Source organism: Mytilus galloprovincialis, chromosome 10 (genome assembly GCF_965363235.1).
Source record: "Mytilus galloprovincialis chromosome 10, xbMytGall1.hap1.1, whole genome shotgun sequence".
Lineage (NCBI taxonomy): Eukaryota > Metazoa > Mollusca > Bivalvia > Mytilida > Mytilidae > Mytilus > Mytilus galloprovincialis.
In genome coordinates, this window is record NC_134847.1 from 25,706,364 (window position 1) to 25,733,426 (window position 27,063).

General features: G+C 32.2%; 2 protein-coding genes and 1 long non-coding RNA gene across 3 annotated transcripts; 2 read left to right on the top strand and 1 right to left on the bottom strand.

Moving 5' to 3' along the window:
* The first annotated feature begins 1,779 nt into the window (after nt 1-1,779).
* LOC143047257 (ectonucleotide pyrophosphatase/phosphodiesterase family member 5-like) lies at nt 1,780-14,783 on the top strand. Its single transcript, XM_076220280.1, has 4 exons — nt 1,780-2,767; nt 10,513-10,695; nt 11,367-11,612; nt 12,848-14,783. The coding sequence occupies exons 1-4, from the start codon at nt 1,858-1,860 to the stop codon at nt 13,015-13,017; spliced, it is 1,509 nt and encodes a 502-aa protein (XP_076076395.1). The 5' UTR covers nt 1,780-1,857; the 3' UTR covers nt 13,018-14,783.
* A 3,670-nt stretch (nt 14,784-18,453) lies between these two features.
* LOC143047258 (ectonucleotide pyrophosphatase/phosphodiesterase family member 5-like) lies at nt 18,454-26,806 on the top strand. Its single transcript, XM_076220281.1, has 4 exons — nt 18,454-19,491; nt 20,116-20,307; nt 21,938-22,183; nt 26,553-26,806. Exons 1-4 carry the CDS (start codon nt 18,576-18,578, stop codon nt 26,711-26,713), a joined length of 1,515 nt encoding a protein of 504 aa, XP_076076396.1. The 5' UTR covers nt 18,454-18,575; the 3' UTR covers nt 26,714-26,806.
* LOC143049057 (uncharacterized) lies at nt 23,766-24,969 on the bottom strand. Its single transcript, XR_012970029.1, has 3 exons — nt 24,862-24,969; nt 24,435-24,513; nt 23,766-23,874 (listed from the first exon to the last, which is right to left on the bottom strand). It is a non-coding gene; the product is annotated as an uncharacterized LOC143049057 (long non-coding RNA).
* Nucleotides 26,807-27,063: the final 257 nt, after the last annotated feature.

Below are 27,063 nucleotides of genomic sequence, written 5' to 3' on the forward strand. Positions count from 1 at the left end.
AGTGTCTCCGCAATTTTTCCTAGATGGTGTTAGTATCAACATGGGTCGAAAGAACGAGATAACATGCCAAACCACATTTACATGAATGACTACATGAAAAGCAAAACTCTTTCAATAATGTGTAAATACCAACTACTGACTGAAGCTAAAAACGATTAAAGTACCTCAATATGAAGCTATCAAATATAACGTACTACACATTTCAAAAATGCTTAGTTGACGAATGTTAACTTCTGAAATTCTGATAAAACGTGAGTAACTTCACTCGAGATCCTAAGTTTTCAACTTACATGTATGTAGAAATGAATACCGTTAGGTCTTCATTAAGTAGCTGACTTCTGCATGTAGTATTAAAACTTTTAAAAATGAAATTTACAGTTTCCACGTGGAGGAAACGGGAACAACCAAACAATTTAAAGTTTTTTTCGGACACTTCGACCTATAACAATACTGTACATCTATTTGTTCTATTAGAATCGAAATAGTTCCTTCATGTCGTGCTCTATGCTTATTTTAATATGGATAAGTATTATAAATCAGTTGACCATATTATACACCTCGCTGATGCTCATAGTAAATAATTGACAAATATAATGTCTAAGATGATCATAGAGCATGACATGAAGGGATAATTTCTTAAATCAAAATCATAAGTAAAATAAAAATAAAAATAGCAAAACCACGGCCAATAAAAGTAATCAACGACGAAGAAACTACAATACATGTAACAGAACAACTAAATGTCCCGTGTCAGCTACCGTAGAAATAATAAAACAACAGCTATTTTTAACTGTAAAAGGTAAACTAAATGTTTACACGTATACAGGTGAGTAAACTTAATTTTATAGATATAACTTTTACTTGTGTACATTTGATATATGCAAATATTAGTTCAACTTACATTTAATAAATGTATTAATTGCAACACGGAATTTGTTAATGAGGATCGTCAATGACGTTTTATGCGACGATAACAAAATCTATAATATGCTTTATTGAGGGTATCTAGTTTGGATTGAAGTCATCATTGCTGTTTGCTTCACTATGCTTACGTCCTAATGTCTATTTGAAATTAGGTTGATCCCCTCCGTAAAATATCCAGTATGCCTTCGGAATATACAAATATTAACATTGTCAAGAATTTCAATAACAGCCGGGAAACAGACTAATTTCAAATGAAACGGTTTTTTACAGTATATTGAACATTCAATTTGCATTGTTAACTTTCCCACGCCTTCACTCCTTGTCGAATTTTGAAAAAAAAATGTTAAATATATTGGTAGAGTTGCACCCAAAAATGTTCACAGGAGTTATGACCCTTGGAAATAAAGATATACGAAAAATAACATTAATAGAGATCTCATACCTTCATTTCTTGTAACATGTGTAAGATATTTTATAAAAAGTTAAAATGAAACAAAACAATGTTTTTAGTTATTGCCCAAGTATTTGACAGATGAAATATGTGCAATGCGTGGAACATTAAAACTCTATGTTATTTGTTTTGGTATTGAGAAGTTGGATTGATTACTCTGTGACGTATAACCCATTCATACACAATGCATCATAGTCCATAACACCTTCATATGTGTGCATAACACATGAAGTAAATTGTTGAAAGAGGAACAATTCGTAAAGTTATTGCTATACGACAAATTGAATGTCAGAGTTTCCCTTACCAATATCCAGTTATTATAATTATAAGCACTGATAGCCGATTAAGTTATAATGATTATTGTTACTGATGATGAAATTATTATTATATTTGTTTTATATTTAGAATTTAAAGGCGGCTGCAAAAAATCACCAAAAGACACTTAGTATTCAGAAATACAACACATGTTAGTGAATTAAACTATGAATCAACATACATTTCATGACTTGTCATACTTGTTGCTGCTCTGGACAACAACTGCAACGTCTTCATCCCTGGATGGAAAAACCCCAAAGTTAATTCTTATTTCGATGGATGGGTTTAGGTACGATTATTTAGATAATGTTCCTTCGGAAAAGATAACTAATTTCACCAATCTGATTCAAAATGGCGTGAAAGCAAAATATCTAGAAAATGTCTTCCCGACAGTTACATATCCAAACCACATGACATTAGTAACAGGACTGTATCCGGAAAGCCATGGTGTTATTCATAACAGTTTTTGGGATCCATACCTAGAAGATGGATTTTCGTTGATCGATTTCAGACGGAATTTCGAATCAAAATGGTTCGACACCGGCGCAGAACCAATATGGGTAACTAATTTCAAAGCTGGATCGTCAAGAGACAGTGGTGTCATATTGTGGCCAGCTGGTGTGGCACAAATAAAGTCATACATGCCACGTGTTATACCAGCAGGCGACGACTTCAATGAAACTAACTGGAATTTGAGAGTGGACACTTTAGTCAAGTGGTTCCAGAGTGATAAATCAAATATTAGACCAATTAATTTAGGAATATTGTATTTTCCTGATCCAGACGAAACAGCTCATGAGTTTGGTCCTGATAAAACTGATGGAACTATTACTGACGAAGTACAACAGAAAATTTTTCAGCTTGATTCTTCATTGGGATATCTGAAGAAAAAGTTGAACGAATCAAACCTATGGGATGAGATGAATATAATAATCACTGCCGACCATGGTCACACAAATCTTCTGTCTTTGGAAAAGGGACAGATTAACTTAGATAAATATAACATTGATAGAAAATTTTATAAAACCGGAAGCGACATGAAAAACCATCTTGTGGTGAATTTAGAGCCTACTGAAGGTAATTTACTATTATATAAACTGTTTGAACATATAATTCAAACTATGTCATCGATTAACATCAGATGTTGTCTTTGATATACTTATTTTGAGAAATCGATACTAAACAGTAATTTTGTATAAACACTATTCATAAATTTACCTATGATTGTTGCTTCAAAACCCGTTATTTAAAACCTTTTAACGTAGAGTTCCTATAAATATCCCATACATCATTTGGGACTGTCGCGTACACATACGTGCATGATCTAATTATATATAATACGTAATTAAAAACACGCCTGAATTCTCAATTGACAAAATGTAAAAATATGGTGCGAATACAATCCTGATAATTGAAGGAGTTATTCACATGCTAATACTCCACGAAAGTTCAAGACCGGTACTTCACAAATATGGCAATTTAAGAAAGCATTTCCCTTTGAAGAAATAAACAGGGCTTGAACTTACACTCATTCAATCTAAGTCAGTACTTGGTAGTTAAAACAATGTATGCTCTTTGCAGTCGTTGTTCATTTTCTAGATTTGTTTGCGCTCGAACATACACAAGAATTGCGGACAGCTCAGCTGGATGGCCTTATCAACTATCCCACAGAGAGCAGTTATCATTGAATTTTTTTAACGTTATTGTCTACGGGGAATTATGACCACTAGTTAAATAAACGAATACTATGCCTATACTATAGATATCATATAAAATTAACAAATTATAAAGATTGCACCATTTTTCTAGCTTTAAAATGGTGTAATAAAATTCACTTTATCTTGAAATTTACTGGTGTCCTCATCGTGTTGAACGTTGGGTCATCTTCTGGTTGAATATATAGCAAATACGAGGTATACATGTCTACTAAAAAAATCATATTTAATTCATTTTTTATTGTAAATTAAATTAATACGTTATACAATATTGGCAAAACGTTTTCCTATCAAATGGTATAAAAAATATCATTTTAAAATAATGTTTACTGGTGTCCCTATGCTTTTAAAAGTGGAACTTCATATTTTTTTGTTATACAACGTATATTCAGACAACTAGGATTGACCGTATTCAAAGACGAATTGTGGTTGGTGTTATAAGTTGAATTCTCCATTTTATGATGTGAATTTCCTTTTTTTTGACATCCATTATTTGAAATATCTAGTTAGGTTTTAAGCAATACATTAATTTCTGTTATACCAAAGATGTCTTTAAAGTAACATCAAAGTTAAGTAGTGTGGTTCTGTCGACATCTTTGAGAAAAGTACAGAAAAAGGATTTTTTTTCTAAAAAAGGCTTTGTCTTAATAAACTTATTTAGTTTCAAGTAACAATAGCATTAATTTGTTATCAATTAATTGAATACACAATGATTGTATTGATGAAAAAAAAAAATTGAAATAGAATATAGATGCCAACGTGAAATTTTAATGTTATTCAAAACATAAACAATGAATGAAAATGACAAAATACATCGGAAATCGTTTTTAAGAAAAGCTCCATAATAATCGATCTAAATATGGAAGTATTATATAATACATTTTGTACTTCCATGATCTTAACTGCCATATAAACACAAATGTGTCAATATTTACATAGTATATAAGCGTCCCATGGGGCCACGACAAATCCTTTCCAGTGCTGTATACCATATGTTGCTATTTTATCTTATCATGGAAGTATTATATTGAAAATAAAGTATTTCACACACAGGCTCTTATTGAGTGCCCCCCTTTTTTTTCATTTTATTTTGGTTAAGTTTTATTTGAAAATATTCTTTTCATATTTCATTTTTTTTCTTTCTTGTATAACTCTTATTCTGGCGATATAACCATACTTATTTATTTTTGTTGTTTTCTATTCTTTTGTATAAGGGCATTCTTATTTCTACACATAAGAATATACAGAGGGTTATACATAAAAAAAAACGTATTTTATTAAGTGAAAATAAATTTAGAAACGTTGAAATATGAACGAATATTTTCAAAAATTGATTAAACAAACAATAAAAAAGGAGTGAACTAAACGAGCACCTGACTTTCGGATGTCATGACATTCCTTATTGACAAATGTTTTGCGCTATTAGATATTTTGTTTCTGTTTTGAATTATTTCCGTGTATTTGATTACTGACAGCGGTTGTTGGAAATACTTGACCAATAAACCCACAGGAGGGTTACAATCTTTTCTAAATCACAACAATTTTGTGTCAGGATTTCTGTTTATTTGCGTTCATTACTGGTTCTCCGTTCATAAAATGTATTAAATTTCTGTTCCGTGTATATTTGGTATATTATATGCCTATGGATTCAGAGGCGGATTTATAGTGGGGAACCCCCCCCCCCCCCCCATTTTGGGAAAAAAATTGGTTGCTTATATAGGGAATCACTGAAGCGTGACTGGAGCGGGACCCCTCTAAGGTCAGTCAGTGGGCCCCCACTTATGAAAATTCCTGGATCCGCCACTGGGATTCTCTCTATTAAACTTGCGAAATAAGAAAAATTCCTACTCTGTGTTTATCACTGTTGAATTAGGCCGTGTTCACATTGACCCAAACTCGGTGTTGTGTTAGTGTAACTCACACATAAACTAAACATAATTACGTTCCCATTGATAAAATTCAATGTTTACGTTACATGTAGTTTAAATCATGTTTTGTCTACATGCAGTCGATAGTCAATGTAGGCCTTGTGTAGGTTCAGTGTACACAAAACTAGATATTCCGAACTGTAATTTTTCCATTTATATGTAAAAAAGAAACGATTTTTATATAAAATTGATACTTATAACACTTATTAATAAAGTTCTTTACAGAAATATTTGTCTAAACTTGATATATTTATTTGTTATAAAACACTTTACATAGCCTTATTAACCCATTATCAAGACTCATCCATCATCATTGCCGAACACATAATTCATTAGAAAAGGTCTTCCCGAATCGACTGGACGTACGCACTGACAGAAATATTTGCCACTGGTCTTTACTCAAACAACGATTCACTCATAAATGCATTACTGAAAAAGGGTGGGGTTAATTGTTTGTTTGTGTAGAATCTCAGATCCGTTAAAATACAATTTTAGATAAAAAAAAAATATCACCCTCTCCTTTTGCCAAAAAAAAACAAAACTTGTAGAAGCAATACTATTTGAAACAAACAGAAAAGATAGAAATGTAATAATCCAGAATGACTTTCTTAAAGGAGCAACCACTTTACTTTAAAAAAAAAAAGGGGGGGACTCGGAGTCCGATTTTTTTCTCGCGCGAAAGTTAATATTCAATTTTTTTCGATGGTACCAATTCAATATTTAACACTATAATGTATGGGGAAACTTTGGATTCAGACTAATCATCTCAAATTGTGGGAAAATCCATTCCCCCTTTTTTTTTTAAAGTCAAATGGTCGTTCCCTTACTGCTAGAAAAGTTGTTCGGAAATTTGAGTTTGGTTCTACGTAATGAACATTGAAATGAAATTTAGTTTACAAGTGTGAACAAATCTTATGTACAGGTAACTAAACAAGGTGTATAGATGTGGACAAATCTTATGTGAAACTAGTGTAGATTACATTAAACCAAATGTAAACATGTTTACTGTACAAGGCATTTGGTGTGAACACGGCCTTAGTTAGGTCTAGTTTAACCCGAATAATCCAGTCGTTATATTACGATCACTTCGATCACACCCTCGAGAAAAGTAGTAGATAGAGGGCACTGAATAATTCGAGTTGGGTCTAGTTGAGTTTCGAATGTTTGTGAATGAACTAATGAAAATCGACGTCATACTAAACTCCAAAAATTAAACACATAAATGAACTATACAAATCCTTGAATTAACTAAAATTAAAAACAACCCACAAGAATAAAAAAGACAGACAAGGAGCTCCCGACTTGGGACAGGCGTAAAAATGCGGCAGGGTGAAACATGTTTTGTGAGCCGTGAATTCAACCCTCTTACTATACATAATTGTACCTCTGGCAAATGTAGAATAAACGAATCAAAACTTGTTGATACATTTGTCTTAAATAAAGTATATATATAGAATTAACAATAAACAATAAATACATAGTTAAGCAAATAATTTTATAAATTTCAATGACAAAATCAGACTTTACAGCTTCAAGTTCTCTATTCCACAACTTTGTTTTACACCGTTACTTTTCAAATACAATTTAATACAATGGTCTGTATCATATAACCTCCTTGTTTATATTTACAAAATCAACAGATAATTTATAGAAAGGCACTGGCTACGGTTACATGGAAATGTAACAATAATAAAATAATTATTGTTACATTGAAGACTAATTGCCGGAATGCAGGGCTGGGTAAGGAACCTATTAATTTCGAATGTAACCATAGTTATTGAGTCTACGGTTCCATTGCGTTATTTTTACATAAATGCACTTCAATGTACGCTGGGACTAGTAATATGTATCAAAATAAAACTTGAACAATTTTATTTGGATTTTACAACAATGCATACAATGCATTTTAATTTTATTTAATACAAGGACAGTTTTTTGGGGCATGTTTCAGTCCGACGCATTTTGGTGAAACCATTCTAAGCAGCCTGTACAAACGAGTGATGCAGCAATGTGCATGTCATTATTGCATACTGTACAATTCCATTCTGCACAATCGAATGACTATTGTGGGTTATTATATGATTTTATGTTCACCTCGCTCCGATTTCAATATCCAACTTAGCATAGCTGAAAAACCTAATAAAACTTAAAAACTTAAAAGTCAATTTGAATGCAATTAATGTTAACTGTTGCCAACATTCATTCGTTCATCGTTGTTCTTAATTGGCGAAAAAAATAAGCAACAAAACTAGGGAAGGTTTAGTTTAAGTTTAATAAATCTACCGTACGTTGAAGTGCAGTAATGTAACAATAACTCAATGTAACCGTAGACACAAATATTATTGTTACACTCGTAATTAATCGGATCCGTACCCCACCCTGTATTCCGGCAATTAGTCTCCAATGTAACAATAATTATTTTATTATTGTTACATTTCCATGTAACCGTAGCCAGTGCCTAATTTATAATGGATATCTGCTTCGGGAATCGGACATTTCTTCATAAATCAAGGATCATTAACCTTTATTTGGCTGACCGCAGGGACTAAACTTAACGCTCGCCCGGGCGCCCGAGGCGACCAGATTTTCGGCTGGGCGAATATATTTAGTCATCATGGTCGCCCAGCTGGCGACTGTAAAAAAATTGAAGTAAATCCCATTTGTACCCTTTCCCCCGAAATATTAACAAAGACTGTTCCCAAAAGGAAACCTGTTTGTCTTGTCAAAGCGATATAGAAATATAGAGTATTTCCGAAAACCAGTAGGTTATTTCTAATAACTGAACCCAGTCGAATAGCTATGTTTTCAATCCGGAGTCACGATGTTGCATATATATACCTTCTTCTTTCCGCATGTTTTCTTAGTTCTGCTAAATTTTCTACGATAATTTCATTATTGAACAGTGTTTTCTATTTTACTGTTCAATAAGCATCGTGAAAGGGATGTTTTCTTATTGTCCTGCGATTCATTACAAGCCTGTGTTAGACGGTAACTTGTCCCTGAATCGCTTTTTACAAAAATATTTAATAAAAAACGAATTTTAAAATCTCGTAAATAAAAATCCCAATATCTAGTTTGATATCCAATCTTCATTAAAAACTTATTGAAAAATATATTTTGATCAACACTATTAGAGGATGGCTTGGATTGAGATAATATTTAATGTTCAAAGAAAAAGCCATATTGTCTAAAGGTCAACAGGAAGTTGAAAATTTGAAGGGAGATAATTTTGTTAGGAAACAACCTAAAATAAATATTGTCAAATCTTATGATGCATTTCTGGTGGCAATAATTCAAATATTATAATGGTTACCATAGAAAACATTTTCAAGACTACAAGTAGGATTTCACAATAAGGCTTCATTAGAAAAACTGTTTTGTTTCATACCATGAACATACATTTAAAGAAGAATCAAAGAAGTTTGTATTTGAACATATCCCCGAGGAACCAGTAATGACGCACCTAACGTTGTGTTTGTCTCTGCATTTAATCTACCATTTAAAAGAAAAAGAAACACGGAATAGAATGAAAGATTGATCACTTGTTAATGTATTTCAATCATTAAACAGTTGATTTTTGAAACAGTAAAAGCAATAAAAATCATGTTTGCTAACATTACAAACAGACTGTCAACTTATGATGGGTACCAGTAATGACGCACTATAAACAAACCAGTAAAAACCACTTGCAGTGTACCTGATGTTCGAAAAATTGCTTCAATCCGGATAATTTAAAGTTAACACTATTCAACAAATTTAATTTTAATAACAAATTTTGACATTTACAGTCACTTTTATGATCATGTTGATAGCAACACAATTTTTTTCATTAATTTAATTGTAACCTATATTTTATTTCAAATTTTATATAAAATTGTTCAAAATTTATCAAAGTGACATATATATTCCATATACTTGAAAATAAGAAGTAATTGCATTCATAAAACAACATTGACATTAAAACATTTATCAATGTATACTTCGTACAATGAATGAAAAAAATCGATAAACAATAGAAAATTATATAAGCGACGATCATTTGTTCTACAGTGATTCCCGCTTAAATGTAAAACCATGTCACATGACAGTCATATGATTTGAAAAACACAAACTGGGGCAGCATGTGCATACATACTTTTGCCGGCCAAAGTGGATTTAGGACTGATAATCATATTGGGAAGGGTAGACTGTTTTTGACCTTAATAAAATGGCAGAAATTGCATTATCTTTACTAATTCAAGCAATAATAACATTTCTGGACAGAGTTTGAGGCATCTATGTTGTAGTCATATGACCTTAACCATCATGTTATGAATAGTAATTATCGATGACGTCACATCTTTTGTTTAGAAATATAAAACCCAAAACTAAATTGGTGCGTCATTTCTGGTCCGCGTCAAAACAGGTACCAAGACGATATATGAAGACTACTTCCTGTTTTACTTCTTGTATGAATGATCCTCCTTACGTGGGAGCACTTAACAAATGTACAAGTTTGTTAACATAAACATCAAAATGATTTGCTTTGCTTCATGGTATGATAATTTGATAAAAAAAAATCTGACTGGAACCAACATCAAGAACATATTAATTTCTGAATAAGGTTTAAATACAACTAATGTTCTCCAGCTGAGCCTATAGCTAGCAATATTCAAAGTAACTTATACAAAGTATCCTTACAATCCCGGTTATTACGCTAAAGTGTCCTTTCAGAAAACTAGCACCCTTCTGCCCTGAGATTTAAGCTGGAACACTGTTAGTAAGTTTTCAGTTTTGTCTTATTTTAGTATAAAGATTAGTGGGCTCCTAAAATTTTAAGCGGGCCCCTGAAAAAAATATCTTAGGGGCCCAGCTGGCCCCTAGAGAAAAACAGTTAAGTTTAGTCCCTGCTGACCTAGAGTTTTTAAAGTCATAGTGGGGATCCCTTCTAAAATCTATTGCTTCTGGAATTATCGTGTAATTGCTAATAACATTAATTACGCAATATGCCTAACGGCAAATCGACATCTATTGGTGGGGTGTTTGTTTAGGCAAGTTATCTTTTCTTATCTACTGGTCACCAGACGATCAGAACAAATTGGGAACCAGAATAGAAAATTAACACGAGTTATCTCGCCTTGAAATGTCCATAATTCTTGTACATGAATGCGCATATTAAAAATAGTCATTCTGTTAACAGGCACCGATGTAGAAAAATTATATCAAAATTTAAGTGCTATACCAAAGATGCATGTGTACAGAAAATGTGATGCTAATTTGACAAAGTTACATTATTGCCAGAACAGAAGGATCATGCAGTTTGTTTTAGAAGCAGAAGAAGGATATTACATTGGCAACACTGACACCTTAAAATATATTTCAAGTAAGGAAGTTTTATTTTATAATGGCTTTGAAAGTGTTTACAGAATAGATTGGGAATAAAGGGCCAAACCAATAATGAATAAAAAAAAATAGACAAAAAAAATAATAAAGATTAAGGGGTCGTAAAATATATAAAAAGATAATAAAGGACAGAAACACATACTGAATAAAGAAAAATGGCTCAAGATGTCATCATTAAAGAACATTAATTATAAAATTAATGATTTTCATTGTGCAAAAATACTGAATAAAAGCCTCCAGTCAGATTTAAAGTAAACAAAACAAATCTTCTGTTGGGCTATGGTGATATATATGTTCATTCTTGTAAGGTTAAGGACCATACAGCATGCATATACATCATGTTTTGTCAGAAATGGCATTTTCGGGTACCCTGTAATAACATCTTTGGAAGCATAACGCGGAGAATGAATTAAGATTGAAAAAAGTCTGAACGGAATAAATAGATAACCAGAACATTTGATCGCAGTTTTATGTTTGCTAAATCTATGTAATATTCTAATTTCAAAAGTTTAACTTCTGTCCAATTAGAATATTTATCCAAAACATTGACCATTGACGTTCAACCAATTAAACACCACCAATAGCCTGTTGAAATATTTATCTGTATATTTTCTAATTATAATTTATTCAAATTTTTTTTTTTAATTTTAGAAGGTGGCCATGGCTACGACCAAAACAAAGTGCCAAATATGCGACCATTCTTCATTGCCTTTGGGCCAGCATTTAGAAAAGGCCTTATTTCAGAGCCATTTGAATCAGTCAATATTTATCCACTTATGTGTCATATACTTGGGGTACATCCAGCTCCCAACAATGGATCTCTAGACAAAGTACGCCATCTGTTAATTCAACAACCTTTTATTCGGACGGAAACGTTTCAGCTTACACTGATTACTTGTAAGTCTAATCAATTTGTCTATTAAATGATTATATATTATTTTTTCAAATCAATTTCTTGTTTAAATATATGAATGATGTACAACCCCTTTTGTCAAAAAATCAATATTCGAGAATTCAAATAATTTTTATACTGTATGCAAATTAAAACTAGATTTGACGTTGTCAGCAATAGCGAATTTCACCACAGTACGCCCATTGCCACTATAAACGGCAGCCATTTTGAAAATTGTAACCTAAATGCACATACATGCATGACAATACATATTTCTGTAAATTATCAGTAACTTAGGAAACATTTTTCAATTTCATTTATTTCCTGTTTCCATTGTTTCGGCATCCATTTTGAAAATTTCATTGTCAAATTACTAGTCAACATTTCTGTAAAGTTTCATCAAGTTTTGGACATTTAGAAATTCTTGATTTTTTTTTCTGTTTCCATGGTAACGGTAATCATTACCAGAATTACAAGGCAGACACCACATTCTCACATGATTATAGCATTATAGTTAAATCGAGTTTGATTTACCATGTTAAGGGAGAAAACTTTAAGGTTTTCAGCAAATGTGATTGGTAAAATTTTCCACAGCTTCCATGGAAATGGCGGACATTTTGGAAATTTTCAAAGATGGATAGCATATCTATACCTGACAAAAACATATTGATAAAGTTTCATAAAATTTGGAACACTTTTATTTTCATATATTTGTTGTTTTGGAAATTCAAAAGTCAGGTGCACAATTACACTTGGATCGAGATACTCGGTCTGATAATGAGTAAATGTTGTACAACTTTAGCAACTGGTCCTTGTAAATTTACAATTCACTATGATCTGTTAGAGTTATAAAAATATATAAAACGAAAACACTTTTTTTTGTTTGTTTTGTTTTTAGAACATTTAAGGACCGCGTAGTTAGTGTACCTTTAAACTGAGAATGGAAATGGGGAATAGGTCAAAGAGACAACAACCCGATCAAAGAGCAGATAACAGCCAAAGGCCACCAATTGGTCTTCGACGCAGCAAGAAAACCCTGAACATATAAATGAACTAAAATCAAAAACCATACAAAAATTAACAAAGTCCAGAGGCTCCTGACTTGGGACAGGCGCAATAATGCGGCTGGGTTTAACATGTTTTCTGAGATCTCAACCCTTCTCTTTACCTCTAGACAATGTAGAATAAAGAAACACATAGCAATTCACACAGTATATCTTGATTATATTGTTATTTGTAGTTTTAGTGGTGTTAGTGTTTGCTACATGCATTGGTGGACTATATTCCATAGGAGCATTTTATCAGGTAAGATTTCGCCGACGGAAGAGAAAAAGTGGCGGTCACCAGGAATATAGAAAATCATTACTCAAAGATGACAAAGACGACGAAGAAAGTTGCGATGAACTTTAGATGAAAAGTGTAATTGACGTAAAGCACTTTTCGTTTTAACATGTTTAAGTAACAACTGTTGTTATGCATTAGTGCGTATGGTGGAGTTGTTTGTTAACTACATGTAATTCTATCTCCCTCCAACTGGTGTTGTCAAAATGACAAGTTAGATTTATTGTATTTAAGTCGACGGAAAACGAATTGATTGAACGTTGGTGTTTATTGCCACTTTCAGCACTCTTACATGTAGCTATATCACGGCGGTTTTTATTCCAAAACCTTGGATTGATTTTAACAGATTAGCACATTATTTTAGAATAATGATGAAGATGATAATTGTATTCGTATTGCATTGCGAATTAAATCAAAATGTTGAAAGTCAGACAATTTGTAGCCTGAGTTTACTTTCAGAAAAATACGGACTTCATGAATTTTTATCTAAAACGTTTCAATATTTTATAAATACAATAAATAAGTAAGCATGGTAAGAGAATCAGAATCTAGGTTCCTTTTTAAAAATGTTAACGGGACTATTAATTGTTGTAAAATCTGCTGTGAGTATGATTTTTGTTATATGTTTTTTTCCCAAAACTGTTCGATACAATGCAGATGTTAGTGAAAACTTAAATATAACTCTATGTACACAATACTCTTGAGTGATACCTCTTGTTTATGTTTTGTAAAGAATTAACTTGTTGTAAAACAATTTATTTTAAATGTTACTTATGAATAAAACAAATGTAGATTAAATGTACATGATAAAGAAACCGAACTCATCCTAAAATAAGCATGAAACTATTAAAGATATCTAAAAATCAAAGTAAAGTATTGAACATGCAGTGGGAATTAGTCTACACTATAATATGTCAAGTTCGCAATTGCACTGACACATGGGAAAAAATATCATCAAGACTAATTGTTGTAGCCTGGCATCCCTGCCCAATCTAGCTGCGCACAAGATTAGCCAGGACCCCAGGCTATAATTATTGAAGAAAGCATTCATTAGATATGACTAAAGACTAACGACCACACCTGATTAAAAATAAAGTTTAACAAACAAAATCAACCAGATCAACCGACTCCTCCAAAAGAGAAAACACATATAACAAGGAACAACACGTGGTTCACATAGCCTTACTTTGTAAATGCACACTATTTCGTGGGGTTAAACAAAATTTACATACGCACAACCACCTTTTTCCCTTATATATATTGCCTTATGTCATAAACCAAAGCACACAATAAATAATAATAAAGCACACCACCAAACATGATGTCCACCTATTCAACTAGAAAAATAAAAAAATGGAAAACTGGCATATAGTTTGAAGAGCGGTTTCAAAATACGCTCGCTACTTCATGAAGCTGACTAGGGTTTATTTAGATACAGTTGTTGTCTGGATACTGTCACTCAAGAAAATAAAACGTGCTGATGTTCTTTTGAATTATTATTTTTTTTAATTTTGAAGAAATGATTCTTAAATGATCAAAATGATATTTGTGTTATAAAAGAATAACTAAACGGAGAGCTTGCTACGGAAATTTTTATCAACTAAATTCGATTTATTAATTGCTCATTGACGACAGTTTAATTACAATTTTTTCATTCACGATTTAACCTGTTCTGTTGCTTTTAAATGTACTGATAAGTCTTTAAAAGAAATTAAAACTAAATTGAAATGAATATTCAGGTATAGTAATCAAGAAGAACAGACACCACCAGTGGCGGATCCAGGGGGGGGGTCCGGGGGTTGGAACCCCCCTTTTTTTGGACGATCAATGCATTTGAATGGGGACATATAGTTGGAACCCCCCCCTTTTTTGTCCTGGCTGGATCCGCCCCTGACCACACATATGATAAACATTCAAAACAGAATAATAGTCAGGAAAGATAACTCCTAATCTGTATTTATCTACTACAATACATGATCACATGTACCATACACACATTACAAATGATGATGATGCATATAGACATTGCAAATGATTTGTTTGCCGCGTGCACAGCTAAGAATCAGCAAATGCCAATTTTAAAGTCTTTTGTTGAACCCGGTCAGGGTTCGAACCCACGAACTCAGTTATTCGTTGTGAACACGCAACAAGACCACCGAGATGGTTCGTTTTGTAACACAGTATACTTGTGTTCTATTCACATTTCCTACGACAATATATTTGTGTTTTGTTCACATTTCCTAAGACTAAATACTTGTGTTCTGTTTCAGAGTCGTAAAAAGCTACTTGTTTTTAGATATGGTAGGATTGTCAATGGAACAACTCTGCAACATAGACTAATGACACCGTATACACGTTCTTCAACAATGAACAAAACCATTACCGCATAGCAAGCTTTAAAAAGGCCCAGAATGACATTGGTAAATAATGCAAACGAGAAACTTATATGCTTGTGTTTGTACAATATAATTATAGATTTTTTTGCATATTTCAAAGGAAAAGAAATACTTTTGCTTTGTTCATTTTTCGCCATACAAGATACTTAACGTGTTTTGCTAATGTCTTGTGTTATCATAAATGATACATACTGTAACAGTATATTGTCTAACTTTGTGATTATGTATGTTAGAAATTTGACATTGATTTTGTGCATTATGTTTTGTTGTACATGCCATACATTTAGTTTTCTTAACTGTTCTATTGTTATAGCGGTAACAGCTGGATTAATCAATGTAATTATATATTCTAAATCACGGTAGGTACATTGTTTGGCTGGAATTTAGTTTTTTTCGGGGGATTTTTGACGGGTTTAAACGAGTGTGACCAATTATTTTTTATTAACTATGATCGAAATGTAAACAGATTTCCTTTCTGATAAATCGTGAAAAAAAATGCTAGAACCTCATATACAAGATAATAGAAGGTTAACTAGTATTTTTGATAACAAGATATGATCAACCTTACATTATTTTCATTTAAAAACGTTTAATTTAGCCTTTTTACAATGCTTTATTTCAAAATATAGATTAACGCCATTTTTATACACATACCAATGCAAATGTCAACGGACATGTGCACCTAGAATCTATAATTATATACTTAGATATACAGATACTTTAATACAATTTTTGTTTTTATGGGATTATTGAAATTTGAGCAGTTTTCGTTTACCACTTTTTTTAGTTTCAAGAAAGAATTCTAGCTGATTATAAGCTTTAACCTGTCACAAACTAGGTTTTTGCCATTCAGTCGAACCTTTGACAGTTTAAAAAAAAAAAAAAAAAAAAAACCCGGACATTTTCGAAAACAAAACAAATGATACAAAACAGTATACTGCAAGTGAACTGCAATGAAATTCTGCGTTGTTTTTGTTCAAAACATGTATAGCATTCATGCAGAATAAGATGAAATGTCATGAATAAAACTATTATACTCGCGAAATAGCAGTAAATCGATATGATCGCTTATAAATTCACTCAAAAAAAACCTGACCTACTTTCGAAAAAAGTGGACCCAATTGACTCGGAAAATACAAGTTCTTCGCCGGACACTATACCTACTGTGTAAATTATATTTTCATATTAGTGGTTTGTAGTATTAGATTTTATAACAACATAGTCTGTTTGGTTTTTTTTAGTCAGAAACGTTTAGACAGATTGTTAAGCAAAGAGAACAATCGGATGAAATAGTTAAATATAAAAAAAAGAAGATGTGGTATAATTGCCAATGAGACAAGAGCCAAAATGACACAAAAATTAACAATTATAGGCCACTGTATGGCCTATATCGCATAGTCACCTATAAATGGCCCCGAAATGACAAACGTCAAAAAACAAATCAAACGAGAAAACTAACGGCCTAATTTATGTACAAATTGAACGAAAAACAAATATGTAACACATCAAGAAACGACAACCACTGAATTACAGGCTCATGACTTGGGATATGCACATACATACCGATCGTGGCGGGGTTGAATTTTTTTTAGCGGGATCCCAACCCTCGCCCTAACCTAGGACAGTGGTGTAACATTAACATGATTAAAACATAAATAACATGTTTATGGAATAGCAGTTTTCTTTTTTTTTCAATACAGCAAAGAGCTCTTTTCGTGTAAAAGAGTGCTAAGTAACGAGGGGAGTGTGTTTCTTATAAGCCCCGTTAAATGTGGATTACTCTTAATGGAGCTAGTCCCCCCTTTTTTTTTACAGATTAAAAAAAATTATAATATAAGTTACACATTTTTCATATTGAAAAAAAAATTCTCTGTACAAGATATTCGAAAGATAACAAAGTGATTTTAAAACGCATAAGAAAAAAAACGAAAATGTCATAGAAAAACGAAAAACGGACAATAGGCAAATATAGAAAACTAAATTATAACTAAACAATACGCACCCCATTAAAAACCTAGGGTGATCTCTGGTGCTACGAAAGAGTACAAAGATCTTGCTCGACCTATGGCACCCGTCGTGTTGCTCATGTTAGTACAAACTCGGTTAATTAGTAAGCAAACGTAAGTGCAATTTTGAAATAAATCTGCTTATTTAAGTACAAACTCTGTTCTGGTGCTTTGTTTTTGCGGCAATAAGAATTTCATTTGCACCAAAAAAAGTCTTTCACTATATATCATTTGCTCCAAAAATAAAACATTTCATTTGTGCTTATATTATATGTAATAATATTACAGGTAAATATGATAAAAAAAGATGTTTTTCAATAATACATGTATATCTTTATTGCAAAATTACACCCATAAGGGTCAAGCAATACAGTTTTTGATGAAGTTGAAGACCAAACAACTTGAAACTTAGTATACATGTTTCCTTTATTGTATGATCTTTCTAATTTTAATGCCAAATTAGATTTTTTACCCAATTTCACGGTCCATTGAACATGGAAAATGATAGTGCGAGTGGGGCATCCGTGTACTTAAGACACATTCTTGTTTTTTTTGTTTTAATTTTTTTTTTTAAATCTTAAACATAATTGAATAAATTGGTAAAATAGGTTTTAAAAAATAAAACATACAAAACTGTCATTTCCATGTAGCCATACATATATCAAGACTACCGATGCAAACTACAATGGGGGTCTGGATGGTGTGCTTTCATTTTTCTAGGTAGTTTTTTCCGTAACCTTTATTATGGATGTGTTTTGCCTGTCATTCTCGTTTCGTTAACACTATTCTATATGAATCATTTTTGGCCAATCTGTCTCAATTCTATATTTTTTTCTGCCTATATTTCTGGACGATCGGTCCATTATTCGCTGATTTGTAAAACTCATCTAGATCCTCTACAATGTACATTGACATTTAATTACAGGATGTGTGCAACAAAAAATAAATACACCTAATATATTTACCTTTTACGTGTTTTGTGGATTAAATGTTTGAAACATCTACTACCTGATATTTTGATACGTAAACTTTCATGCCGTGAAACTTATTAATGAGATGGCTAATTAACAGTTCAAAGGTCAAAGGTAATTCGTTAATGACCGATGTATAGGCTTTGTTTAGTTTTTTTGTTGTTGTGTATTTTATTTATTTTACTTTTTGATCTGTGAAAACAATACATAAGAATAGGAGTGATAACTCTTGTTTCAACTTATGACATCTTATCATGCAACTTTATCATTTTCAAGACATTGTTCAAGTTACTTTTATACTACTATTATCTGAAATGGTACCAGTCTGCTTTTCGAAAGAAATACATCTTCCTAAACTAATTCTTATTTCTATGGATGGCTTTAGGTACAATTATCTAGACAATCTTCCTCTCGATAAGATAACTAATTTCACTTACCTAATTGAAAATGGTGTGAAAGCCAAGTTTATCAAAAACGTATTTCCAACTGTTACATACCCGAATCACATGACGATAGCTACTGGTCTATATCCTGAAAGCCATGGTGTTGTAGACAATGTATTTTGGGACCCATACTTAGAAGATAAATTTGACATAGCAAATTTTAGACAAAACTTTGAATCAAAATGGTTCGACAGCGGGGGTGAACCTATATGGGTCACCAATCAAAACGCAGGATCGCATAGGGATAGTGGCGTCATATGGTGGCCAACTGGTGTCGCAGCAATGAAATCATACATGCCACGGGTAATGCCGGCAGATGAATTTAATGAAACTGTTTCAGACTGGAAAGTAAGAGTTGATACTTTAATCAGATGGTTTAGAAACGATAAAGAAAATATCAGACCAATAAATTTAGGAATATTGCATTTTTCTGATCCCGATCTCACTGCGCATAAATATGGTCCAGATAATGCGGATGGTACTATCACAGATGAAGTACAACGAATAATCTTTAAACTTGATGATACATTGGGATATCTTAAGCATACATTGGTGGAATCAAATCTTTGGGAGGAAATAAATTTAATAGTAACCGCTGACCACGGACATACGAATCTCCTTTCCATGAAAGTTGGTCAGATTAATTTAGATGATTATAATATAGATCCAAAGTCTTATACAACCGTTAGCGGTGTACACAATGTATTTACCTTGGAACCAACTGAAGGTAATTAATTTATAGTTCGTGTTTTAAGACAACTGCTCTTAATTTTCTATCCCTACTTATTGATTCTCTTATACTTATGATAAGAACAATAAGGCTCGGAAGAGTTTAAGTTAGTGATTGAAAATAAGAATAAGAGAGCCTAATGTAAATAAAAAAGATATCGTGTATCTATAGGGGAAAGTAGGGTAACTCGCCATTATGGGTATATCGCCACCTTTTACGTCTTCATTCAACAAAATTACTAAACACGCACTTTAAAAAGAGAAAAACGTGGTTGGAGAGAACTATTATTGCTGTTCTTCTTCTCTAAGACACATGAAGTTTCCAACATAGAGCAAACTATTCTAGACGACTACTGCAAGGTTTGAGCGAACTTATTTGCTAGATGTTAACCATGCTATTGTTGTTTTAAGGAACCCATTTGTGAAGAATGGTCAACAAATTATAAATCATATCTCGTAAAAAAATCTAAAATAAAATACTGTAATGTATTGCCTGACAATCGCACTTCAAAAATATAGTATAAACGAATAAAACTATTCAGATATTTCAGAATACATACAACTTTCTTATCTTATTGCTGTGTAGATTTTGTTATAACAGTATGTTTTTTTTTGTGAATAGGTACAGACTTAGATAAATTACACAGGAGTTTAAGTGCAATACCAAAGATATATGTCTACAGAAAATGTGATAAATATATGAGTCGGGTACATTATTGCAATAACAGAAGGATAATGGAATTCATCTTGGAAGCAAAAGAGGGGCATTTCATTGGAAACACTAAAAGTTTAAGTCTACTTAAAAATATTTCTAGTAAGTAAAAACAATTTTCAACTTTCTTATTGCCCTTATTAAGAAAAGTCTCGTCTTCTTTAGCTCACCTGGCCTGAACGTCCTTCGTCGTTAACTTTTTACATATTGAATTTCTTCTAGAGAACCACTGAATAGAATGGAACCAAACATTACATGCATGTTCCTTATGGGGTGCTAACCAAGTATTGATTCTTTGAAGCCGAGCTATAATCTAAGGTGGCCGTCAGTGGGGGACTTAGTTTAACATAGGACCTTATGGGCAAAACATACAAATGTCTTCTTTTAAAGAACCACTGAATGGAATTATTTACTGTGCATTATTCTGTTGTTCCTGTAAACATAGAAGATGATTATACTTTTAGAATTAATTGCATAACAGTGTGGTCGACAGTAAAACGTTTGTAGGTTGTAACTTGTTTGTCAACGGCTATGATTTTAGGCTCACCCAGTCTGTCAGAGGCCTTCCAGTGGGGATTGAAATATTCACTTGTTACACATTCCGATACATAAAATGAAACTTTCTTTTTACAAAGCTTTAAAGGAATTTGTTTTAAATATTTATTATAATCATCACGTACAACCGTGTCATTTATAAGAATAATAATGTTCAGAGATGATATCATTTAATAATAATAAAAAAATAGGTTTATCCATTGTAAAAAAAACTATTAAGTTGATGGGGTTAATTCACAAAATATCTCATTGATTAAGAGCACAACTACTTCTACGGTGTGATCATTTAAGAATGGCCTACTATTTATTCAATGCATATACATGTGGGTTTTGTTTGTGAAGAGTTCTGGATAATTAAAAAATTATTTGATTTCTTTGTTTAATACCATAAAACGATTCATTCTTTCAGACATTTGTCTCTTTGCCTTATCTTCAAGTCCAACACAATTTCTCACGTTTCTTACAAAACTTATATTCTTGTGATGTATTCTTTTGTTGAAAAAAAAAATGTATAGATATAGATAGATATAGGAAGATGTGGTATGAGTGCCAATGAGACAACTCTCCCTCCAAGTAATAATTCATAAAAGTAAACCATTATAGGTCAAGGTACGACCTGCAACACGGACCCTTGGCTCACACCAAACAGCAAGCTATAGAGGGCCCCAAAACTACTAGTGTAAAACCATTCAAACGGGAAAACCAACGAGAAACGAAAAACACATATGAACTACATAAACAAACGACAACATGCATTGTAAATTTTAAAGCCAATTAAGTAAAAAAAAAATAATCTGAAAGAACGTGCGATATCATATTAGGAAAATTGATGGTCAAACCATATAAACAAAAAATCAAGTAAAGAATTTTAAGTATTCAACCTTTATAGCTTGCTGTTCGGTGTGAGCCAAGACTCTGTGTTGAAGGCCATTTTTATTTATTTTCAAATCACAAAGGTTATTCCTGATTAGTATTTTTTATTATTTTATTTAGGCGTTTAGAACCTTTGGTGACCTCACAGTTTAAATTTCTATGATAAGTACGTCGTGAGCAGTGGGCATTACAGACGAACGTTCACCTAATTTTCCCCAGTCAATGAATGGCCATAGCTACACTGTTATGAATTTCATTCTAAATATAGATGAAAATTGTAATCATTACATGCTCTTATTTTTAGAAGGCTCGCATGGCTATGATCAAAACAAAGTACCGAATATGCGACCCTTTTTCATTGGTTTTGGACAAGCTTTTAAGAAAGGGATTGTGTCAGAGCCATTTGAGTCGGTTGATATTTATCCACTTATGTGTCATATACTTGGAATACAGCCGGCTCCAAATAACGGATCTTTAGATAATGTGCACCATCTCTTAGACCGAGAGTTTTCAACCCAAGCGGACCAATTCCAGTTAACAGTTATAACATGTAAGTGAGAATAGAATTTAATTTCAACTTGAAGTGTCTACTTTTTAATGCAACAAGGTATAAAATAATTTGTTTAACAGTTGGAGACCACTGATGAAAAAAGAACACAATTCAGCACACCCGCCCTTAAAAAAACAAAAACGCAAACTTACTTGTATTGCTTTATTAACAAATCAGTTGCTATAGAAACAGCCTTCAAGGAAGAACCCCGAAATGAAATTTCCCTTTTAAATAAGTCTGTTAAAAGGTTTAGTAAGCTTTTGAGGTCAATGACAATCTGTTTTGATTTAAAATGTCTCTTCGATGATGTTCGACGCCAATATTGTTGAAAACCACAACGTTTGACAAACCGAATAGGCGGTTTCATCTCTTACAGTTATGTCTTGCCTTTGTTTTGTTTAATTGCTTTTTGTAATATTTATCAATCACAAATATACTTCAAATTACTTAAATACAAATACTAATTTATCATCATAATATAAAAAAAAAAAAAGTGATATGATTGCCAATGAGGCAACTCTCCACAAGAGACCAAAATGACACAGAAACTTACAACTATAAGTCACCGTACGGCCCTCAACAATGAGCACAGACCATACCGCATAGTCAGCTATAAAAGGTCCCGAAATAACAATGTAAAACAATTCAAACGAGAAAACTAACGGCCTAAATTATAAACAAAAAATGAGCAAATAACAAATATGTTACACATAAACAAACGACAACCCCTGATTTATAGGCTCTTGGCTTGGTACAGGCACATCCATATAGAATGTGGCAGGGTTAAACTGTTAGCGGGATCTAAACGCTCCCCCTAATCTTGGACAGTGGTATAACAGTACAACATAAGAATAAATTATCAAAATCAATTGAAAATAGCTTAACTGATCAGATGGATAAAAATACAAGTGGACGTGGACGGGTACTTGTACATCATCTCAACAACAAAAATACACTAGGTACAGATATGAGAGTACTCGAAGTTAATTGACAGCTAGTTCAAAGCCTCTAACAAATAATACAAAAATCATGCATCTAAGTCTAAACTATCAATCCGTAAACATCCAACATCCAATGGATTTCGTGTAATGACGTCATAAACAGTCTAACCAGAGAAAAGCATGATCGTGTGCAATGCCAAAATACAGGTATCGACGGATTGTAGATCCATGAATGTGTATATGTATATAACATACAAGTGATATTTAATTTTCTTTTTATTTACTGATAACAAAATCAATATTTATACCAATAAAAACAATATTCAATGATTTTATCATAATCTCTATTATATGGCGAGTAGAATTATTTACTATGAACACCTAAATGTCAAATAAACGTAATGTAATTTTTTTCCCTCCATTTGCAAGTTATTTCAAGCATAACTGTCAAGTATTGTCTCAGTCTATAGTTTCAGGGAAAATAACTAAAATGTAAGGCCATATCCTACGGCAATTTCAGTCTAATTTTTTCGAAAAATCCTAATTTCAGTGTATTATTATAAAACGCAGTGTTGACTAATATCTGATCATATACTCATGATCTATGCATTCAAACGATTAAATAGAATACAAAAGACAACTTTAAGATGATAAACAATTTTATTGCACCTTTTAGAGTTCATTTGAAGGTCTGTTTTGGTCCATTTTTCCTTCTTCCTTCTTTTTTCATCAAAACTTGATATCTTCTGTCTAAAAAATAAAACAAATGTGATTATTTTCCAAAAAAATGAAATAAATGTAAGATTAAATCAATAATTAAAGTGTTTTAGCTGAAAGAACTGTCTCTATAAATGTTAACAGTCTACACGGAAGTTTCTATAAGCCCTTATGTGTAACTTGAGTTTTTGGTCTGTTCCCCTATTGTGACAAATAAAGGTTCCCTTTCAGTCAATCATTTATTGTTACTGGTATCAAAGTCTTTTATTTACTCATAACAGTATAGTTCTAATAGATTTACACAAAAAGTCCACTTTCTTGTATTTTACATTAGAAAATGGGGAGAAAGAGTAATAAAAAAATACCTCAAAATGTTTTTAAAAAGGGTTATGTCCCTTGGAATGCTGGTAAAAAAATATGGTAAGAATTATAAAGTTTAAGTATGTGAGACTGGATTCTGATGTGTATAAATCCAGGGCGAATAAGTGTTTGATGATTTATTGTCAGTGCAAAATGCAGACGGCACAATGGCAAATTGTAAACTTTTGCGGCCAAAAAAACCCTAAAAAAACATGACATTAGTTGATATATACTTTAATGCTGAAGTGTCATCTGCAGACCAATTCACATATAAGATTTTTCAACAGAACGCTCTTCAGAACATGGTTAACACTGAAATGAAAATTCACATGTTGTATAAACAAAACTGTAAGGTAGATTTGAAATTTGACACAGTAAACTGAATACAGCTTCGTCTGTCCACCCATGAGACTTAGCAAATACCCGTAAACCCCCATTTCAAGGCAAATTTAACTCAAACGTGCTTTCTGTGTCTCAATCCATTCCGAATAGTCCATGTTTACAATGTATGAACTGGTTTAGTAATAATTTTTAAAATGAAAGTACAATAAGGTCACGAGTGCACATGTAGTTTCCCTAAATAGGTGTAATACCACCATTGATTTTTCCCTATTAGTCTTTGTTAAATTGGCACTTTTAAAAAAAGTGTACAGTATTTACCTTTATTTCAACCAAAGAAATACTTTGCATGTATAAAGTTTAATCCTTTCCAGTGCTACAGTGAAAATTTCACACTACATTTCATTGCATATAAGAAAGTAACTATCACCGGAAGTAAACAACCCCATTTTTACACTGTTATTAGCTGGTTACCTGCTTTGGTAACTATGTAACTTTAACGTTCCAAAATATTTTATAAGACCATCAAATAAAAAAAGAATGATGCTTTCAGACACCCAACATACATGTTTATGACTCAGAAAAATTTAAGTGCATTGAAATGCAGGGTTAATTTTCTACAACTGTCAAATTCAAGGGAATATTTTTTTAGGCCTACTTTCGTATACAACCGGATGTGACGTACCATGATTTGGTGGTATTACACCTTAATTGAAATGTTAAAAAGCCATTCTAATGAGATTCGTTTTCTTTAAATTATTGCATGTACTCGTGACGTTAACAATATACCCATCGGTCCAGTATTAACGATATTAAGACCAGATGCGGTTGCTGCACAACACTTTTCGAGGTGTCGCTAGAAGGGACGTTGGTGGTTTAGGACGTCTAACTCTTTCTACACTATAATATTTTGATAAAATGGCCCGATAAAACATTTATTTCGAAATGCATTTCGTTTAGACAATTATAAAAGAAAAGTTTTTAAATCGCACTTTCGCTTTCAAATTACATTTTGTTACAAAATGGTGTAATAAAAGTAATTCTTTTCAGACAAATTTTTTATCAAAATTATAGAAAACTTGAATTCGTAAGTGTGGCAAATTCAGACGTACTAATTATTAACCTTTTTCAAATTGACGAAATCACTACTTTACTTTAAATACATGACCCTTTTTTTAAATTGTAACCTCACCCTTGCCCTTCTTGTTATTTTTGGCATTACACATGAATAAATACATTTGAAAGGGGTATGAAAAAAATGCAAGTAATACACCGTTAACACCAAGGAATATACATGTATATTATGTTGACTAATTGCAGCAATTTGAACCAACTATGAAATAAATATTTGAGCATTAGCTATGAAAACAAATAGATTATGATTTTATTTGTTTCAACCATCAATAAAAGTGAAATTATGAAATAATAATTCGTTTTCATTAGCCAATTTAGTTCAATTTTGTCAAAAATAAGTAAAGAGACATCGGGGTGAACTATTCACTTGCAAGGAAATAGGAAAAGAATGTAAAAATTGAAAGTGAAACATATGTGAACCATTTCGTTAACTGATTCGATACATAAAACTGTCATTCTTATACAAGTAAAAACGATGATAAACGTATTTGTTAACCTATAACATGAAATCAACAGACATAAAAAAGTCTAATTCACGAGGTCGCTATCTATTTATATTTTTACCTTTATGTTTATATCGGGTTTTGTGACCGTCGGCAGTCTTAGGAAGTCATCTCGTATGTTAACTAGATGTCGTCTAAACTAAAATTCACACAAATTCTGATGATTTATTTATTACTTCAAAATATTTTATTGAGTAAATGCATTGTTAACTGCTTACTTTAAACTCGTTGTAATTTAGGTATACGTTTTAGTATGTTTATAATCAAATCTGAGAATTTGAGTCATATCCTAGGACCTGAAATTGAAAGGTAAGGCCTCTTTTAGTTTGGTTTCAGTCACTAATCTAATGTTTTTTTTTGTTTTTTTATTTATAGTGGTGGTTGTTTTTGCCGTATTGGTATTTGGTCTTTTCTTCGTAGGTGCTTTGCGACAACACAAGCACCCTAACAGAAAAACAACCGATCTAACTGTTGGATTGTCTCCCTTGCTTGCTGATGACAAAGATGGCGAAGAGAGCAATGAGGAGCTTTTATAGAAACAACGAACAGCTGTAACAGAAGTATTAGTCATGACGTCCAGACGAATAAAATGGTCAACTGTAATGCTTTACAATAAAATAAGACTTATACTTAAGACTTTTTTGTTACAAAATCAAGATATATAATGACACAAGGGCTTCATACACATTCTCTTATCTTTAAAATTGTAGGTATTTCGTTCATGAGATGAAGATGATGTTTTCGCTTTTAATTGGAAAATGCTTTTGAATAAAACCTCAACTTTTACCGATATGTTGGTTTAGATTATGTCTCAAAATACATATTTTGGTCTTTATTGAGATGGAAAAAAGGTGACTACTTTCATCGATTTTTTTTCCTTAAAAGA